We start from the raw sequence: 20,705 nt of genomic DNA, 5'->3' as shown, positions 1-20,705 counted from the left end.
GTCTCTTTGTGGAAACAGCGGTCGTTCAGTAACCAGTAGCAGGTCTTCAAAATATTACAGGTTGACCAGTGATTATACAGAAAAACTTCTAAGATGATTATTAGGGGGGATTAAATTAAAAGGGACCATAATGATGACGCTTTAGGTCGTAATCATAGTGGCCATCGGCGGAACTGCAGCTTTTCTAGCCTTCATGTTGTGACAATACAACAAAGAGTAAGGCTTTTCTTAAAGGCATACTAATCATGTTTTGTTTTGTTTTTTTGTTTGTTTGTTTTTTTTTTGGGGGGGGGGGGGGGGATATAGTCCCCACCCCCACTCTGATCAGCAGGGTTTCTATCAGCAGAAGGCAGACGTGTACACACCCTTTTCCAAACCATTGGGAAGGGTCAAATTCAGGGGAAGAAACTTCTTTATTTATAAATTTCAAAGGAAAAAGGAAAGCATGGATACTCACTCAAACTTAGTGAAAAATTAGTGGAAAATTACTGGAGCGTTTAGACAAAGACACCGTTGTTTCCTTTAGGATTATACGAAGACCAAAAACAGATTAAAAATGAGTTTTGATGTTGATCAGATCAGAAACTTAACTTCAACTAATTTTTAGTTTTTCTGGTTGTTAACATGCATGCTATATCAGATAAATGTGTTAGTTGTATGCTTACAGCTTGTTTCTGTTGTCTCACTTTGGGCAGTATGACACAAGCTTTATCAATGAGCAGGCAAAGCAGCCCACATAATCATCACTGATTCAGTTCAGTTTTATTTATATGGCATCAAATCACAACAACAGTCACCTCATAGTGCTTTATATCTACAATAACAAACACTTGGCAACAGTGGGAAAGAAAAACATCCTTTTAACAGGAAGATACCTCTGGAAGAACCAGATCAGGGAGGGGCATCCATCTGCCACGATCGGTTGGGGATGAGGAGACAGAGGCAGGACAAAGGGCACACAAGAGAGCCAGAGATTAATAATAACGTATGATTAAATCCAGAGTGGCGTATGTAGACACAGAGAGGGAAAAGAGGTGAGTGAAGCTCAGTGCATCATGGGAAGTCCCCAGCAGCCTAGGCCTTTTCCAGTGTAACTAAGGGAGGACTGGGAGCTTGTTCCATAATGAGGGACCTAAAAGCTGCAGGTTCTGCCTCACAATCTACTTTTAAATACCCAAGAAACCATAAGTAAGCCCACAGTCTGAGAGTGACAGGCTCTGTTGGGGTGATATGATACTGTGAGGTCTCTAAGATAAGGTGGGGCCTGATTATTCAAGACCTTGTATGTGAGGAGAAGGATTTTAAATTCTGGGTGAACGTTCAATGGCCAAAGGGTGTTTCTGCGAGTGTGTCTGTATCAGTGTGAGCAGAGTACTTATTAATGACAAATTGGATAAATGTGTTTTCTTTTTCTTTAAAAAAAAATTAAGAAAAAAGACTAAATTAAAGTATGACCTGGAAAGTGTTACTGGTGAATTATAAAAGTAATTAAACAATTATAAAAACTAATAACTGAGTCAAAAAAGTTTAAAATCAAAATCCAACAGAAACCACAGCACCACTGTCTGTGCTGTAAACACCTCATAAGTGATGCTCACCAAAAGTTTTTGTCTCAACCCATTTAGATGTGGCTAAACATGTGGGATTTTTGGGGACTGTGTCTGTGCTTTATGGACCTACTGGTCTCTTAAAAGAGATGGGTGTGAGGTATGCATAAATATCCTGTTTACCCTGCAAGCATCCAGTCATAACTGTAAGGAGAAAAAAGAAAGAAAGAAAAAGCTGTTTTTTATTAAAAATGCATAGTGAGCACACAGCCATACTTCAAGTACGCTTAGCTCAGCAGCCACATGCACAATATTAAATGTCATTCAGCAAGAATTACCTCTAAGTGTAGCGTGTACTACAGCTAGCTCTGTACAAATCAAGGAAACTTTCAGTAAACTGTACACCATCACTAAACACACTGATTATATTTGCAAAATATTTCATTTCAAAAGATAGAGAAAGACAATGAAAGAGTGTCTTTATTATGACAGGTCATAAAAACAGTTGTAAACTAGACCAGGGATGTCAAACTCATTTTACATAGTGGGCCACATCAACTCACTTTGATTTCAAGTGAGCATGAGAGTAATTCACATTAATTCGCAAAAAAATGTCCCCTTTCCCCGTGGACTCACTGAAAAAAAAACAAACAAAAGAAGAAGAAGAAAGAAATGTAAAAAACGGGGATTTTCTGTGTTTTAACTGATATTTTTTATCTAATACTTTGGAAAAGCTGTAAAAAGCTATGAAAATACAACAAAAATCTAAATATAATGCCATCTGTCATATTTCCACAGCCTTCCAGTGGGCCAAACTCGAGTCTTTGCTGGGCTGATTCTGGCCCCCAAACCTTATGTTTAACTCCCCTGATTTAGACACCTAAAGAAAAGATTTTTTTTGTAAGTCTCATGCGACAGTAGGAATTTTCTTTCTACATCATAAGTGATCTTTGATACAGATTAAATGATGCCTGACCAGAAACCTGACTCATTTGCAGAATGCAAAGCTTAAAAAAAATCACGATGCACGAACGAGCTCCCCTTTGACCAGCAGTAAAAACCTCAGTGACATAACTCGTGTCTTTAACCCATAAACGTCACGTGTGGCTTCAATTATTTCTACTTCATTTCTACTTCAAATATGTTTCCCACTGATGAGAAATAAAATCTGCAACGACCCAATTCTCCCTTCTAATGAATGTGACTTTGTAATAAAGTTACGGGAAGGTACAGAAAACCTGGATGTCATCTTCTTTCCCTTTTTCCTGCGTGTGCAGTTGCAACGCATCGGGTCACCTCGTGGCTGTAGCCCTCCTGCGGGGCAATGGGCCAATCTGCGTGTTCCTCCCACTATTTTCCACTGTGAGCGACAAGGCTGCACATTGTGCCCAGACCCGGCCAAGCCAAGGTTACACAGGCGGGCTTTTTTTCTCCTTTTTTTTCTCACTCCGCCTCCAAAGGTAGGCAGTCCGCTGCTCACAGCTGCATCCACTCTCTCCTGATCCACTCTCAGGGCTTCTTCCTCCGTCTAAATAAGGCGACCGCCCAGCTCCGTGGCTGTACGGTAGGCGCTTTCTGTGTCTTCTACGTTTTATTTCTTTTTTTTTTTAATTATTATTATTTTTTAATGATGCTGCCCTCATGGCGTCTGCAGTGAAAGCGACGAGTTTTGACTGATGCTGCCGAAGCGGTGACCTCTGCTGTTACTGTGGGCTGTAGGTTGCGATCGACGGGATGCGAAGTTTGCTGCTCGGCATGTTAATGAATTCCTCTCTGGAAGTTTCCGCTTTGAAATTAACGGGGTTAACGTCATCGGCAGCAGCTCACATCTTTAGGATAACGGGCTGCTGCTGTTGCACAGGATAGTGCGTAAAGTGCAGCTTCGGGTTACACGTGTGACCCCCTCCATGCAGAATAGTTGCTATTATACAATAATACTGTGTGTGTGTTGGGGGAGGCGGTTTTGTGTAGCAGTCCCGTGAATCTGTCGGGATCATCACGTTAAAACTCTTTGGAAGTAGCCACCGAGTACTGCAACGTGTTTTTGTGCGCTTAATACATGTTTGTAAGTGATGGCTGTAGATGATGTGACAAACCCAGGAGTGAAAGTGCGCATTTTTATGTGTCTCCGGAACTGAATGGGGTTTCTTCATCATCATCATCATCATCTGTAGAAGCACTTTATTCTCGGTGGTCACCCATGCAGTTAATGAGTACATTAGCATTTAAAGCAGGGCACTAGAGAGAATAAGCTAGCCTTATATCGACTATTTCCATGTAGTTAATAAGAAATGACCGGTGTTTAGAGTGAAAGCATGATGCTGGTTTTTAGTTGTAGTTTCATTTTTGTTGAGAATTAGTTACATGTGTTACCAGAGGTGGGAAATGTCCATAAAGTTTTGTAAGTGTCATATACACATGCAAATAAGCGCAGGCAGGTTTATACTGTACAATGAAAATCTTATTTTGCCAGACAACCTTCACACAGCAGTCATAAAAAAATTGAGAAGCTAAAAGTGTCCAAGAAAGTACCAGTAATGAATGTGAAAACAATGAAATGAGTTTAAAAAGCTAAGGTTGTGTTTATTCTTGTGCAGGTTTGCAAAACTGATGTGCGTGGATTGGTTTGATAGTCTTATCTTCATGTGGTGATGTTTGAGGAGAACTCTAATAAGAGGACTCTCTGATTTTTGGCAGACACTTGGTAAATAAAGTGAAAATCGCCACAGTAGTGGAGAAATCATTACAAACTATTCCCAGAGTGGCCTGAAAGAAACAGAGAGCCTTTAAAGTGGCACATACTGCAGTGATGAATACTATTAGAGAGTCTTCCTCTCTTCAAGAAGAACCAGTTGCAGGAGATGTCTGTCCCTTTCTGACCCTTATTCTGCTGGAGGTTTTCTTCCTGTTAAAAAGGGAGTTTTTCCTTCCTACTATCACCAAAGCCCTTGCTCATAGGGGGTCATATGATTGTTGGAGTTTTCTGGGGGGCGGGGCTTTGCATTATTGCAGGATCTTTATCTTACAACATAAAGCACCCTGAGGCAACTGTTGTTGTGATTTGGTGCTATATAAATAAAATAACACTAAATAGAAGCTTCAGCTCTGACTGTTTAGACGTATTTTGCAGGGCTGCATGCAGCTTGTACCCAGCAAAGACTCGCTGACTGGCTGCTAACCTGCTCCCCTGTTGAGGCTCAGCCTGCTCTGATTAAGGCCCTGCAGATTATCATGTTTTGGTGCAGCCTAATGCATCTCAGATAATCAGCGAGGATATTACCAAACTGGGGTCGATCAGAATAAGCCATATTCAGCGCCGACAGATAAATGATTACATGCTATGTGTTCCCTGAGCAGCGGTTCAAATAGGTGTTTAACTTTTAATTATATATACTCTGTATTTATGGGCTTTAGTCAGTTTAAATAAGAATTTCTTTACATAGATTAAAAGACTTTCTGAATGCATGTAAACAAAGTCATTAGTGTGTCCTCTCAGTTCTGTTAGTTGCATTTCAGTATCATATGACTGTGTCTAAGAGGCGCGTGCAGATTGAATTGAGATGCTTTGGTTAAATTTGATAGATCTGCTCACATTTCTGTCTTTAGTGGCCAAGGTTATTCTGAAAAACGGTGCGATTTACTGTCAATGTAAGAGTCAAAAAAGTGTTTTCATATGTGGTAGAAGAGCTACAGTATCTCTCAGCTTGCAGGAGCATGAAGACATGCTCTCATGCTGAGAGGGGGCAGGTGTAGCGACAGTCCAGCGGTGCAGCAGTCGGTTAGATCACAGACTGCTGCATTGACTCAATAGCTGGGGAAACATGTCAGAGGATATAAAGAAGGCAGACGTGCTATTTCTGTTTGCAAAGGCTGAAGTGATACAGCAGGCTTTTGCAAACAATATAAAGGCCTGCAGGAATGTGTAAACACCTCTGGGGTGATAATGAATAAAGCATGTGATCATGAGACTTATCAGATTGGGAGTAAGAAAATCTTAATGCAGGGATTCATGCACTTCTGAAGTGAGAGTATTGTTAAGACTGTATGTGGAAGCAGTGCTGTTATTCTGCAGAAGCACTGGTTTTTGAAAATGTCCTGTATTGTTAAAAACATGATGCGTTTATCCAGGCCTGCGTGTCATGATGAATGTGCTTCCTGCTGCTGTAAATCATAGTAGGAGGCAGGCTTGTGAACAGAACCTGGCAGTAGTAACTTATTCGACTTATATGGAAAAAATATCCAGTGGTGCACATCCAGACATTCATACTGGCCTGTACATGGCCTTCTGCTTCATATCACTGGGCCGATCTGACTTTCTGAAGTATAGCAGTAAAACCTAACATTATGCTTTATGACAGTTATATAGTCATATATCTACTGACAGAGCAATAATTTGCTTTCATGATCTTCTTGACAGCTCCTCAGGCAGCTGTTTAAATCAGGAGGGGGATATTACAAACTGTGGGTTTGAAACGGTCACAAAGGGCTGAACTATCAGCAGACACAGGGCCACAACCACCACCACAATATGACAGCTTTGGCAGCAGAACATCCACAAGGTTTAGGAAATAAATATATATATATATATATATATATATATTAGCAGCGCTGCCTGGACACATAAAGGGCTAATGAATCTGCACATTCTGACACGTTCATCATCTTCAACAATCTGAGAGCCAGAGGATCAATACACATCGGTATTAATGGGATAGAGTCGTGGTTATCCTCTGAGTACACCTGCCTCCTGGCCTCTGCTCTTCATCTGCATCCCAGAGTGCGAACTGGATATATTTGATGTGTTGATGGAAACGAGAGGGATGTGAAGGATCAATGTTAGGTTTATGGGATGTGTTAGGTGGAGAGAATCTATGGACTGAAGTATGGAGACTTAAAGAAAAGGCAGGCAGGCACAGATGCTTTCAGCTGATGATAGGCACATATCAGAATTGATTTCTTGGAGTAATGTCATGGTGTTTAAACTCTGCTTAGAGTTGATCATATTTTTTAAAAGGCTGTGATTTTGATCACTAATAAAGACATCTTTCAGAAGGATTAAGATTACCACTGCATTCATCTATATGTCTACTTGTATTGATAAACCTGTGGTTGGTTTCCACCACACTCTATAGACTTAACATCTTTTCATTGTGCTCGTTTTGTTTTACTCCCTGAAATTGTACTTGCTCTCATAAGTGACTGTTGTTACTAACTCCAAATGACAACCATATTGGGAGAGGTGGTTTTGGGCGTCATGTTCCTCATTAGACTTATTTAGGTACCGTGGTATTAAATTGAGGTTATAACCTAGTATTTTGTGTGTGTGTGTGTGTGTGTGTGTGTGTGTGTGTGTGTGTGTGTGTGTGTGTGTGTGTGTGTGTGTGTGTGTGTGTGAGTGAGACACAGAGACATTCAGTGACGTTAGCTCAGTCTCTCAACTCACATTTGAAATGACTGATTAAGCAACACAATTGGATAGAAATTACAGAAACTGCTCATCTACCCGGATTTTCTCACATGACCATCTTCAGGGTTTACACAGACTGGTAAGATATCCTGAAGAGCAGCAGTTCTTTGGCTGAAAAAGCCTCATTGATGCCAAAAGTCAGAGGAGAATGGCCGGAGTGCTTCAAGCTGATGAGAAGACAACAGTAACTATACAAACAACCAGTCGTTACAGCCATGGTATGCAGAAGAGCATCTCTGAACGCATAACACATTGAATCTCAAAGGAGATGGGCAACGGCAGCAGAAGACCACACTGGGTGCCACTCCTGCCAGCTAACAACAGGAAACTGATGCTACCACTTACACAGGCCCACCAAGTTTGGTCAATAGAAGACTGGAAACATTGGTAACATTTGGATGTTGAGGGTCTGAATTTGGTCCAGGTAACATGAAAGTGTGGATCCAACCTTCCTAGTATCAATGGTTCAGGCTGCTGGTGTTGGTGTATTAGTTTGTTGGGGTGTTTTCTTGGCATATGTTGAGCCCTTTGATAACAACTGAGCATTGGTTAAACACCACAGCCTACCTGAGTATTGTTGCTGACTATGTCCGGCTCCCTTTATGGCAGCAGTGTACCTACTGATGGTTGCTTCTGGGGGAATAATGCGGCATGTCACAAAGCTCAAATCATCTTAAACCTGTTTCTTGAACATGACAATGAGTTTAGTGTACTCAAAGGTCCTCCAAAATCTCCAGATCACAATCCAACAGGGCTACACTGGGATCTGTAGCTGACAAAGCTGCAGTAACTGCGTGGTGTCATCATGTCAATATGGACAAGGATCTCCCAAGAGTGTTTCCAGCACCTTGAATCTATGTTGAATATATGCCATGAAGGATTAATGAAGTTGTGAAGGAAAATTGGGTTCAACCTGGTATGTTGCATATAAAATTGTGAAGTGATGAGTAATCCTCTCCTGAATGCACAGAACTCAAGTTTACCCTGGGCATACATAGGCAGCATTAACATAACATATCTTTTAATCCTGCAAGAAACCAGAGCTCCCAGTGAACCTGCAAACTCCACACAGTAGTGCCCCACCAAGGTCTGAACCCAGAAGCTTCTTGCTGTGAGGAAACGATGCTAACCACAGTCGCCGTGATGCTCATGCTGTTAAAAGTCTTAAATGTAGATGATACAGAGTAGTTCGATTACCTTACTGTAGCACATACTCTTTTACATTTATTATTCTTTTTTTTAAGCTTTTTAATAATTATTTTGTAATAATGTCTAACAACACTCTGTTCTTTTTCTAGGTGAAAAATGGAGACCTTCAATCTTAAACTGAACGCGTATATCGACTCATGGATGGGTCCAAGAGGTAAGATGATGCAAAATGCACTAATTCACTGAACGGTGCAAATCATTCACAACTCTACAAGTACCCTGTGAGAAAATGTTATATAAGGTAAACATTACCTAAAACCTTTGACCCAAGTCGTACGTTACATGCTCGACACTGCTCGGTATATCCTCCTCTGCTTTTTCGCCTGCTAACATTCTAGGTGTTGAGCAACATTCCTTTTGCTGGTGATTTTTTTTCAGCTCTCTTCATTCATTTGCTGCTGGCAGTCAGGCCACCTTATTGTCCATCCTCCTCACCTCACCTCTTTATCTCCATATTTCAGATCAGCGGGTTCGGGGAATGCTGCTGCTCGACAACTACCCACCAACCTTTGCACTCACAGTCATGTACCTTCTGATCGTTTGGATGGGGCCCAAGTACATGAAACACAGGCAGCCGTACTCCTGCAGAGCCGTCATGGTGTTGTACAATCTGGGCCTGACGCTCTTGTCCTTTTATATGTTCTATGAGGTAAATGAACTGCTCAGCGCTGAGAGATGAGCTAAACTGGGCCAAAGCAAACACAGCAGAGTCGCACTGCAAATAGATTATAAAATAAAGAGGAGGAAACTAAAATGACCCAGAACTAGATATACACCAATTGGCCATTGATTGTGTTGTTACTGTGGCAACTATCAAGAGGCAGGTTATACAAGGCAGTAAGTGTGACGGTTGTTTAAGTTAATGTTTTGAAAATTCAATTCAGTTTCATTTATATAATGCCAAATCACAAAAGCAGGCATCTTACCTACTTAAAGAAAGAAAGTAAAAGTACCTCCTTGAAGAACATTTTTACCACTTTTTTTTAATGCAAAGCTAACTGAAACTTGTGCTATATTAATGTAATGATAAAATAATATTAGTAGTAGGAATACTGATTTTATTTCAGTTTACATTTTAATTCTTATAAAGGTACTCAGCTCGAATCAGGTAAGTAGGACATGAGCAGAGAAAGAGACGGAAAATTAAAAATAGCTCTATTTTCTGTAGAGGGTGACTTTGCCTCTAAACAGGAAAATGAGTAGGGAAGAGGAAAAGTCTAATTTAGCAGGTGGGGGAACCCTAAAATCAGTGGTAATGGCTCAGCATGGGGAAAAGAATCACAACTCACAACTCAATTATTTCCTATTTAGAGCTCCAGTAGATTTTCTTGGTGCACAGGCTGTGATCAGCTGACCCGCTGCTCTTTGTGGGTGTACACAACTGAATTCAACAAGATGTCAGCAGTTGTCCTGACGAATTTCCATCCTTCACACTGACAGTACAGTTTTTGCTGTCTTTTTTTCTAGACAGCAAAATGTCCATGTCCTTCCTTTGAAGATGGAATTCAGTGAATGAATCTCAGTATCATCAATTTAACTTCAATTTCATCTCTGCGACACTTGTTGTAACCTAACACACTGTGCGACAAACTGCACACAAACAGTTACCTGCCACTTAAAAAATAATTACTCCCTTTATGCTCGCTCGTCTTCTATAGGGCTAGCTAGATGCTGAAATACCTGCAGTCGTTCCGGTGTGCCAAAACCCAAAAAACTCCGGCCCAATTTGGCACACAGTTTTCCTCTTTCATCTGTTTTTATGCGACATCCTCCGGTGATTCCATTTGTTACTCTTCAGGCTTAAATCAGTTTCATGTTTGAAGACACAGTGACGAAATAATAACTCCCCTCAAAAAGTAACGAGCCTGTTTTGAAAATGTAAGGAGTGGAAAGTACAGATTTAAAATGTAGCAGGTAAAAGTAAAAAGCTGTCAGAAAAATTACTGATACCTATAGTAACGAAGTATTTATACTTTGTTACCTCCCACATCTGCCTCTAACATGAGTTATCATGCTAGATTAGTACATAAATGGAGTGTGAAAATGACAAGTTTAAATTATAGCTTCATTTTTAACAGATATCAGTGTGTCATCAGTCTTTAGCGAGGAATTGGCTGCCTGCATCTGTGGCTGAAAGCTGCACCAAGAGACAATGCCCCTGGGGGGGAGAGAGGGACGCAGCTGGATGCTGACAGGCTCATTGTGCCAGCCTTTAGCACAGGACACTATTGTTTGCTGGAAAACTGCTTTTTTTATAAACAGGCTGACTAAGTGACTGAAATTGAGAGATGCACTAATGTAAACAAACATGAAAGAGCATTCTTATTTGGCAGGGAGGCTCAGTCAGTCTGAGCTCAGTGGACTGGGATGTGGCAATAGTGCAGAGAGTTCTCTTATCAGTGACGGCATCTGCTGTTTTGCGTACTGTGAACACCAGGACGTCAGGACCAGACATAGCATTTCTGAGGACGTGTAAGTCTAAAGTATCTTTAGTCTCCTCCCCATCACAGCTGGCAGACCAATCTTGTCTGTCCCTCTGCATTGCGTAAGGCCCCAGTGGACTGTTGCCTGCTTTGATTCATTAAGCACTCCAGTTTGGTAATGCCGCAGCCATGGGGTGAACTTTTGGCAGTCCAAAATCAATCAAGGCCACCTGATGTGAATCAAAGTACAGGGCACTTTTGTTCTTTGTCAACTTTCCAGAGAGCAACTGTAATTGTGATCAGTTTTGTTTGACTATAATGCATCTGTAAGTTTGGAAGAAATAAATCAATCAAAGCTGTATATTAAGTTAGAGACAGGCTAATATCTGTGCCCACAAGATAAAATACAAACCTCATTCTGCTGGCAGTTTCTTGGCTCTAAGCTGTGTAAGTGAAGCCTTTTACAGCAGCAGACAAAGTGCATCTATATGGAAGTGGTGACTCAGCACTGAGCTAAGTCATCCACGTGTATTTGAACAATTATTCTTTAATGTGCCCTTTCAATGCCTCTAACAAGATTTACTAGAAATGGCAACAAATAGGTTGAATAATTCCAGTGTCTGTAAGTTTCCTCCTCTTATGTAGTCCACAGAGATTTCAGGCTGCTGCTGCTGCATGTTTATTGTTGAAGCTAATATGTCGCAGATGGTCTGAGAGTCTGAATTTTAAGGAACATAGCAGCCGGTCAGAAAGTGTTCAGAGCTTTGCAAACATTCCAATGAAACCTTTGAGACACACACACACAAAAATCAGTGCAAACAAAAGGGAATTAATGTAGACTAAAGGTGAGTACATGGTGTCCTTTGCTGAATACTCTGTATCCCTTTTTAAGCAACTTTCATGAGGTTACTAAAGTGCATGGGAGGTGTAAGGTGTGGTTGTCCTAGAGTACTGCAATTAGCCTTTCCTAGATTAAACGACTTTCCGCACGTTCTGTGAAAACAAATGATGAGCTTGGTGCCTTTTAAACTTTATCATCTTTGTTGTCATTAATTGTTATCAGCTAAAGATGGTTCATCACAATCTGACACAACATATGTTAACAGGAGAAAATCTAGTTATCTTACTTGGTATTTGTGCATATATTTGCACATGTTTGTTAGTTGCTGGAAGGATTGAGTCATATTTAAAAATACGAATCCTGCACTTCTATTTGTGCACTGCATATTCTTTGTGTTTAGATTTTTTTTTTTTTTTTTTTTTTTTTTTTTTTTTTTTTTTTTTTTTTGGTACAAAAAATTTTTATTTTACATTTAATATCTTTTTATCTACAGCTCGTTAGCGCTGCGTGGCACGGAGGCTACAACTTCTACTGCCAGAACACTCATAGTGCAGAGGAAGCGGATATTAAGGTCAGTCACCTTTACACTGTGCACTCTTTTTGTGTGGGTGTTCCTCTGTCTTTTGATTGCTTCTTTGATACACTGATGGGCTTTATAGTGAAATTGTAAGAGAATCTATCTAATACGAGAGAGAGAGAGCATATTTAGGCAAAATGTGTATCTACTGATCTGCTTTGATTTCTGTGGGCAGGTAGCTATAAATCCAGCCAGATAAGCTGCAGAGACAGTGCATTTAATCCAGTTCTCGACATCATGATGGCTCTCTTCAGCATCAGTGAAAACAAGCCTCTCACTGAAATGTGCTTGGCTCTGCAGTTCTGCAGCGATTAAATTAAAAGTTTTATCAGTTTGTCAGTCCTACAGTTAAACAGATTCCTTCCAGACCTTTGGGTGCCTTTGGGAACCCATTCCAATTTTGCCAACATTTTATTTTGCCAATTTTGCCAACCTTTCTCTCTCTCTCTCTCTCTCTCTCTCTCTCTCTCCCCCCCCCCCCCCCCCCCCTTCAGATTATAAATGTCCTCTGGTGGTACTACTTCTCCAAGCTCATCGAGTTCATGGACACCTTCTTCTTCATACTACGAAAAAATAATCACCAGATCACGTTCCTGCACCTTTACCACCATGCTAGCATGCTGAATATCTGGTGGTTTGTTATGAACTGGATACCCTGTGGTCATTGTGAGTGTTTTTACACAGCTTCACCCTCCAGTAACCACAGAAACAGTCTGGCATCACAGTTAAGCTAAATAATTCAAGTGCTCTAACCCATTAGCCTTGAAAGCAGCTCATTCTAGTCTCTTAAAGGATACAAAGTGACACTTATTGACCCACACGCTGCTACAATGTGTAACTAACTTTGCGCTTTTTACTGCTCACATAAACTATATTACTTCTGAATTACTTTACTGTTAATGGTTTCTAGTGTTTTTATTTTTATTTTAACATAAAATCTGTAGCAAATTCTCCAAACACAACAGACTAATAACACGTTTATTATCCTCTGCTCTCTCTATGTTAATACCATCCTGTCTCTTTCTTTTGTGCCTCACCAGCGTACTTCGGTGCCTCTTTAAACAGCTTCATCCACGTCGTGATGTATTCGTACTATGGCCTCTCAGCCATTCCAGCCATCCGGCCATACCTTTGGTGGAAGAAGTACATCACGCAGTTACAGCTGGTGGGTTCACGTTCTTCCTCCAGTGCTAGAAGCAATATTCAGATTCTTAAGTAAAAATAGCGGCATTTTAGTAAAAAAACGTGGTTTGTTTCAAATAAAAGTGCAATTAAATACATAATTAAAATCCAAAAGTACTGGAAACTCCATGGACTTTAGTTTCTGCAGATGACTCCGTGATTTGTAGCTAGATTAGCGTGCGTGTGGAAGATGAATGAAAGTCAGGAGATGCAAGAGAAAACATGTATGTGAATGAGAAGGAGGCGGGTGGAAAGGTGAAGATGCAAGAAGGACAGGTAGTGAAGGTGGATGAGTTTAAATACGTGGGGTCAACCAGGTATTTAAACTCATATAAGTTAAAGAGGCGAGGCTGAGATGGTTTGGACATGGATTAAGGATGTTGAATATGGAGCTGCCAGGCAGGAGGAAAAAAGGAAGATCACAGAGGATGTTCATGGGTGTGGTGAATGAGGACATGCAGAGGGTTGGTGTGAGTCTGCCTCCCTCTGATGATCTGCTTTGGCAGCTGAAGGAGGAGACGAGTGTCAGCAAGAGATTTCCAAAATATTGAAAGACGTATGCAAAAACAGGTTTCATTTCTATATATTGAATATAGACTCTATAAATCATGGAATGCTGGACAGGATGACTGTTCATATGTCAGCTCAGATTGCTACTATCCCTTGTAATCCTGTTTAAATAAGCAGTTATGAAAATGTATTGTTAAAAAAAAGTTTACTTTGGGTTTAAACGGTGTCTCAAAGTGCTTCCTAGTTTTAAATCTGTTTGCTGTAATTCTCCTTTAAATGTATTTCTTTTAAAGAACATTTAAAGGAAATACAGACTCTGTTACAAGGTCAAATAACTTAAGGCTGATTGACACACTGAACTGTATATTTTATAAGCACATTGTGTGTTTTGTATGAAAACGTGCATGTAGTGGCATAAAAAGAGCAATATTTCCTTTGCCTGTAGTGTTGCAGAAATATAAAGTAGTATGGAAAATTGGGGGGGGGGGGCTCTGTCACCGTCTCACTCTGTGGTGTGTGATGTGGGGTTTTTTTCTCCACAGATCCAGTTCTTTTTAACTGTGACCCAGACAACTTTAGCAGTCATATGGCCATGCGGCTTCCCCATTGGATGGTTGTACTTCCAAATAAGTTACATGTTTACACTCATTATCCTTTTCATGAACTTCTACATTCAGGTGAGTTTTTCCTTTGTAAGCAGGTAAAACATTCAAAGGAAGTAATTGTTTTATGCACGACTTTATCAGCGTGTCACATTGTTATGGAGGAATTTTGGCCCTCTCTGTCTTACAACGTTGATTCAGTTCATTGAATGTTGCAGGCACAGCTCTCAAAGTCCAGGTTTCAGTGCAAATGAGATCTGGACTTAGTAACACCTTAACTTAGCCATTGCAACATCTTGATTCTTTTCTTTTTCCCCCAGTCTGTTATGGTGCTTGGGATCATTGTCATGTTGTTTAAGGTGACTAAGTCCTAGCTGTCACACAGATGGCCTTTGAAGTTCATGATTCAAGTCCATCTAACTTGACAGTTCATATAAGCAGTTTGTTTCATTATGCTGTGTTTTAATTCCGAACATTTCCACTTTGGTTACATTTGTCCGAAGGACATTTTTCCAGATGTCTTGTGGTTTGTTCAGATGCAACATTGCATCCTTTTAGAGAGAAGAGGCTTTCTGTTGGAAACCTTTGCAAACAAGCTATACTTGTTCTGTCTTTCTAATTTTAATGTTGTGAACATTTAGCATGCACTCTTTCTGATGATCATTTAAATTGATTGCATTTTATCAGGAATACCTGGCTACTACAGTGGCTTGCAAAAGTATTCGGCCCCCTTGAACTTTTCCACATTTTGTCACATTACAGCCGCAAACATGAATCAATTTTATTGGAATTCCACGTGAAAGACCAATACAAAGTGGTGTACACGTGAGAAGTGGAACGAAAATCATACATGATTCCAAACATTTTTTACAAATAAATAACTGAAAAGTGGGGTGTGCGTAATTATTCAGCCCCCTGAGTCAATACTTTGTAGAACCACCTTTTGCTGCAATTACAGCTGCCAGTCTTTTAGGGTATGTCTCTACCAGCTTTGCACATCTAGCGACTGAAATCCTTGCCCATTCTTCTTGGCAAAACAGCTCCAGCTCAGTCAGATTAGATGGACAGCGTTTGTGAACAGCAGTTTTCAGATCTTGCCACAGATTCTCGATTGGATTTAGATCTGGACTTTGACTGGGCCATTCTAACACATGGATATGTTTTGTTTTAAACCATTCCATTGTTGCCCTGGCTTTATGTTTAGGGTTGTTGTCCTGCTGGAAGGTGAATCTCTGCCCCAGTCTCAAGTCTTTTGCAGACTCCAAGAGGTTTTCTTCCAAGATTGCCCTGTATTTGGCTCCATCTATCTTCCCATCAACTCTGACCAGCTTCCCTGTCTCTGCTGAAGAGAAGCACCCCCAGAGCATGATGCTGCCACCACCATATTTGACAGTGGGGATGGTGTGTTCAGAGTGATGTGCAGTGTTAGTTTTCCGCCACACATAGCGTTTAGCATTTTGACCAAAAAGTTCCATTTTGGTCTCATCTGACCAGAGCACCTTCTTCCACATGTTTGCTGTGTCCCCCACATGGCTTGTGGCAAACTGCAAACGGGACTTCTTATGGTTTTCTGTTAACAATGGCTTTCTTCTTGCCACTCTTCCATAAAGGCCAACTTTGTGCAGTGCACGACTAATAGTTGTCCTATGGACAGATTCCCCCACCTGAGCTGTAGATCTCTGCAGCTCGTCCAGAGTCACCATGGGCCTCTTGGCTGCATTTCTGATCAGCGCTCTCCTTGTTCGGCCTGTGAGTTTAGGTGGACGGCCTTGTCTTGGTAGGTTTACAGTTGTGCCATACTCCTTCCATTTCTGAATGATCGCTTGAACAGTGCTCCGTGGGATGTTCAAGGCTTGGGAAATCTTTTTGTAGCCTAAGCCTGCTTTAAATTTCTCAATAACTTTATCCCTGACCTGTCTGGTGTCTAAATCCAATCGAGAATCTGTGGCAAGATCTGAAAACTGCTGTTCACAAATGTTGTCCATCTAATCTGACTGAGCTGGAGTTGTTTTGCAAAGAAGAATGGGCAAGAATTTCAGTCTCTAGATGTGCAAAGCTGGTAGAGACATACCCTAAAAGACTGGCAGCTGTAATTGCAGCAAAAGGTGGTTCTACAAAGTATTGACTCAGGGGGCTGAATAATTACGCACACCCCACTTTTCAGTTATTTATTTGTAAAAAATGTTTGGAATCATGTATGATTTTCGTTCCACTTCTCACGTGTACACCACTTTGTATTGGTCTTTCATGTGGAATTCCAATAAAATTGATTCATGTTTGTGGCTGTAATGTGACAAAATGTGGAAAAGTTCAAGGGGGCCGAATACTTTTGCAAGCCACTGTACTTTGGACCCTTTTTAAATCATAAGGAAGCAGTGAGTGTGTGCTTAGTTTTCCCTATGAAAACTTTCTTTTTCATGAATGTGCTTCTTGTTCCTTTGTGCTATAGCCCTCTGCCTTTGCACAAAACCCATTAAAATTTAGAGAGCCATTCACTGGAGTGGATGACATCCGCAGTCCTACAATAACTTGCTCCTTAAAATACCTGAACTCGTGAAAGCACCAATACAAACCTTTATCTACAGCTGACTGTAGTCTGCTGCAAACTTACCCTTTGCACCTTTGAGTCATAAGAGCAGTGGCCAGCAGTTACTATTTCTCAAGCAAACTTACATTTGTTTTTATATAAACTGAAATATGCCCGATTCACAGACGGGTTCTGTTCTCAAGCTAACATTCACACTCTGATAGATTCCTCAGAGTTCAGTATCCAGCCCAAGGTTACTGTGTTATGCGACTAGAGGAGCCAGGGATCGAGAAATACCATGGAAGCATTACTACCGCCTCAAGGAGTGGAGCCATGGTCTCCTATATGTCGTTCGGGGCTACACTATAATAACCAGGAAGGCTGAGAGGAAGAGTGAATTTTCATCTATAAAATTATATGTAGTGATTTATTTTTCCCTCTTTTGTCTCACTCAAGACTTACAAGAAGAAGAGCAGTTCTCAGAGGAAGCATCCACAGAACAGCTCCCTGCTATCAACAAATGGACATGCTAACGGGACGCCATCAATGGACTTCACCGCACCCAAGAAACTGAGGGTGGATTGACATTTGAGAAACCTATTTCTCAATGTAGCGTGTTAGCTAATGCTGCTAGATGTGTCTTCTTACCTAGAATAGCCTAGCACTTACTTCAGATGAAATAAGCCATAGCCACATACAGTATAGCCAGAGACTTTCCATGTTTTTGCACATATTGCTACTTACTGTACTGAATTATTGACTTAATGAAGAAAATTAATATTTTGTAGTAAGGTTGACACTGTACAATATTGCCTTCCCCACCTTCTAGAGGTAATGATAATCCAAAGCAAACATGTTGTTCTTGCTACCAGCAAACAAGCACACATTCAGTAACGCTTTACACACGCAAGATCTAAAAATGAAAGCTGCACCGAGTGTGTTGGCAGCTGAAGGTTCTTATCACACTCAGTGACGTCAACTTGAGGGACGACTGAAAACATGCACACGTACACGATGCTTACTGTGGTCCTTAATGTGTAACCAGAATACGCATCTCGCGTCTCGCTTTATCTCATTCCTGCCTCAGCAGTTGCATCATCTTAAATGTTGCTCTCTGTAATACTGTAATGCATACTTACTGAGAGGCTGTAACAACTGAAATTGCACATTTGCAGAAAAATATTCAGTGCAGGGTCTCAAATTTGGAATATTTAGCAATCTAACAAAGCATAACCAAAGTATAGTGTTCTGCACATTGTAGGATTTCTATTTAAAAAGCATTTAGGACAGCGTGACAGGGCAGCTGTGGTGTTTCATGAGAGTAGTTTAAATTCAGTTCTGCTTAATAAATTCTGAAAATTTAGTCTTCCCTTGTCCACTGAGCTTTTAAGACCTTAAATATAATTTGATTAAATGAACCTATGCCATTAGCACTGCAGCATAAATGCTTATTTTTAAACTATTTAGATGGTAAAGATAATCATAGTGTTTTTGGCTAAGTAAGTAAATATGTTGTATTCAGACAAATTATATAGTTGACTATGAAAGATCTGTTATCTTTAGATCAAGTTGTTGAAAGGCAATCTTACCCCCGTATTCATTTAGGTAAACCAGATAGAACATCTATGATCTGCTTGAACACGTGACTAAACATTCAAAAACTGGAAAGATTATGACAACTGGACGAATCCCATTGCTGAGAAGCTTTACATTAAAAGCTCTGTTAGGACAGTTCATTATTAATATCATTACAATTCTTTTTAATTATATCTTTATTGAAATAGGGTCTTCTGTGCCTTCTGGACCAGCTGATTTGGTTTCTAATGTAGCATTTTCACATTTTTCTTAATGTTTGTTCACGTCAGACAAATATGTGTCCAACTTCATGTCTGAATCCTGTGCCTGAATCTACATTTCCTTTATGGAATTTGAGAATTTCAACAAATTATTATTTCTAACAACTTCTAATCATAATTTGATGTTGATAAAACAGAATAGCAAAAAAAAAACAACAGCAAAAAAAAGACCGACCTTTTTCTACTCAAAAGTAACTACATCCACTTAAAAAACCCTCTAAAGCTCACTTTGGATCATAATGTACGTGAACATAGTCAAAGTAGCTTTTCTCCCGGTTCTCAGCCTTCATGCTAAGCTACTGGCTGTAGCTACATGTTTGGCACACATATATCAGCAAATGAGTATTTTCTCTATTCCTCTCATATCTCTCCCCCCCCCCCCCCCCCCCAAAAAAAATAACAGCTTCCAACGAGGGAAAAAGATTTTAGTGATTAAACTATTTATTAATTCAGTTTCATTATGTTAACATTTTTTTGTGTTTAATTTCCAAGCAGAGGCGGTAGTAAATGCTGGTATGGAAAAAGAAATGTATAAGGGTGGCTAAAGTATGAATCTTAAATTAATTTCCGACACTGTACCCATGAAATCATACAGGCATGTAATGACATGTAATAAGATGCACTGAGATCAAAGATTTTCTAGATTGTTAAATCGATAGATATATTTTCTGAAATCAGGTCATGAATCCAAATTAATGTGTTAGAATTTGTTTATTCACTGTAACACATTAAAAAAAAGACTATGAACATGTTTGTTGTGTTTGTCTTAAAAAATTAATCACACTGACAATAACGAAAGAGAACAGACTCTTAATTATTTTTGAGTTTGCGAAACATTTACTAGCCATTGCTAATAGCAAAACTAGTTTATCAGTTGTATTATGTATAGTTAGTAACTGTTGGTATGCTAACATGCTGCCATGTGAGCATGTTAACATGACTGGCTGCATGAATAAAAAGATTTACAATTTCCATGTATTTAAAAAAGGAAGTTATTTACAAATATTTTTGTGACTGACCCTCCCAGCCCGGTTCTGTTTCTGGCTTCTTCCTGTTAAAAGGGAGTTTTTCCTTGTCGCCATCACCAAGTGTTTGCTCATCCAGCGTCATCTGATTCCTGGGGTTTTCTTTCTAAAGTTGTAGGGTTTTTATCTTGCAGCGTAAAGCACTTTGAGGTGACTTATTGTGATGTGGTGCTGTATAAATAAGATTTAATTGAATCATTCCAGATAACTGCATTATTATAGATGAAGCTATTATTGATCAAGCAGTGCAAAAGTAATTTAAGTAAACCGCTGCAACATTAAGTGGTTTATGCATCAATGAACCAATCATTTTGATTGTTTGTCATTTTATATAACACATTAAAAAAATGCATGTTTTCAGTTTTTCACTGCTGCTACACAGCCATGCATTTGGAATACATGCAGTTTGCTATCAGTTTTGAAGATAAATGAGGCCTGTTGCATTGGGGGGAAAAGAATGGCAGCATACGTTAGTCAAACATTTGAATCGTTAAACATTAATTTAATTAAATTGAACATTAATTTCTATACCATATTAAAGCACCTATGCAGCATCACACACACTAGTCTTTTGGGGACACAAGCTGCATGTTCCCTCTTCTCTTTAAGCTATGACGTGGCACTCACATTTTCTTAAATTAATTTACTGGCCAAATCCCAATATGCTTTACTTCTCCACAGCCTTCAGGCCCAAAGGAGGCAGAAGCATTTCTGTGTCTTTTGTAAACATTTCTCTTTTTTAGCATGTTGGAATTTAAGCTTCCACTTGTGGAAGCAGCAACAAAGTTCACTGACTGTCTTTCAGAAGTGATCCTGAACCCGAGCAATGATCGATTTCCACTACAGAATCACGCCTGTGTTTAATGCAGGGCTCCAAAATAACCTTCCAATATTAGCTCTCAGCCTTGTCCCATGTGTGCAGATATGAGTCTGGACTGT

General features: G+C 40.0%; 1 protein-coding gene across 1 annotated transcript; it reads left to right on the top strand.

The window, feature by feature from the left end:
* Positions 1–2,885: 2,885 nt before the first annotated feature.
* Positions 2,886–19,490, top strand: elovl5 (ELOVL fatty acid elongase 5). Its single transcript, XM_063490906.1, has 8 exons — positions 2,886–3,111; positions 8,313–8,377; positions 8,685–8,872; positions 11,981–12,058; positions 12,559–12,730; positions 13,105–13,229; positions 14,299–14,433; positions 17,342–19,490. Exons 2-8 carry the CDS (start codon positions 8,320–8,322, stop codon positions 17,468–17,470), a joined length of 885 nt encoding a protein of 294 aa, XP_063346976.1. The 5' UTR covers positions 2,886–3,111; positions 8,313–8,319; the 3' UTR covers positions 17,471–19,490.
* The last annotated feature ends 1,215 nt before the right edge of the window (positions 19,491–20,705 follow it).

This window comes from Pelmatolapia mariae, linkage group LG13 (assembly GCF_036321145.2).
Source record: "Pelmatolapia mariae isolate MD_Pm_ZW linkage group LG13, Pm_UMD_F_2, whole genome shotgun sequence".
In the NCBI taxonomy this organism is placed as follows: domain Eukaryota; kingdom Metazoa; phylum Chordata; class Actinopteri; order Cichliformes; family Cichlidae; genus Pelmatolapia; species Pelmatolapia mariae.
The sequence above is the reverse complement of the archived record's forward strand: the minus strand, read 5'-3'. Positions and strand labels throughout refer to the sequence as shown.

Coding starts and splice junctions, on each gene's coding strand:
- elovl5 (XM_063490906.1), top strand. CDS start 8,320: ATGGAGACCTTCAATCTTAAACTGAACGCGTATATCGACTCATGGATG. Junction 8,378..8,684: donor CTCATGGATGGGTCCAAGAG/GTAAGATGATGC, acceptor TCCATATTTCAG/ATCAGCGGGTTCGGGGAATG. Junction 8,873..11,980: donor CCTTTTATATGTTCTATGAG/GTAAATGAACTG, acceptor TTTTATCTACAG/CTCGTTAGCGCTGCGTGGCA.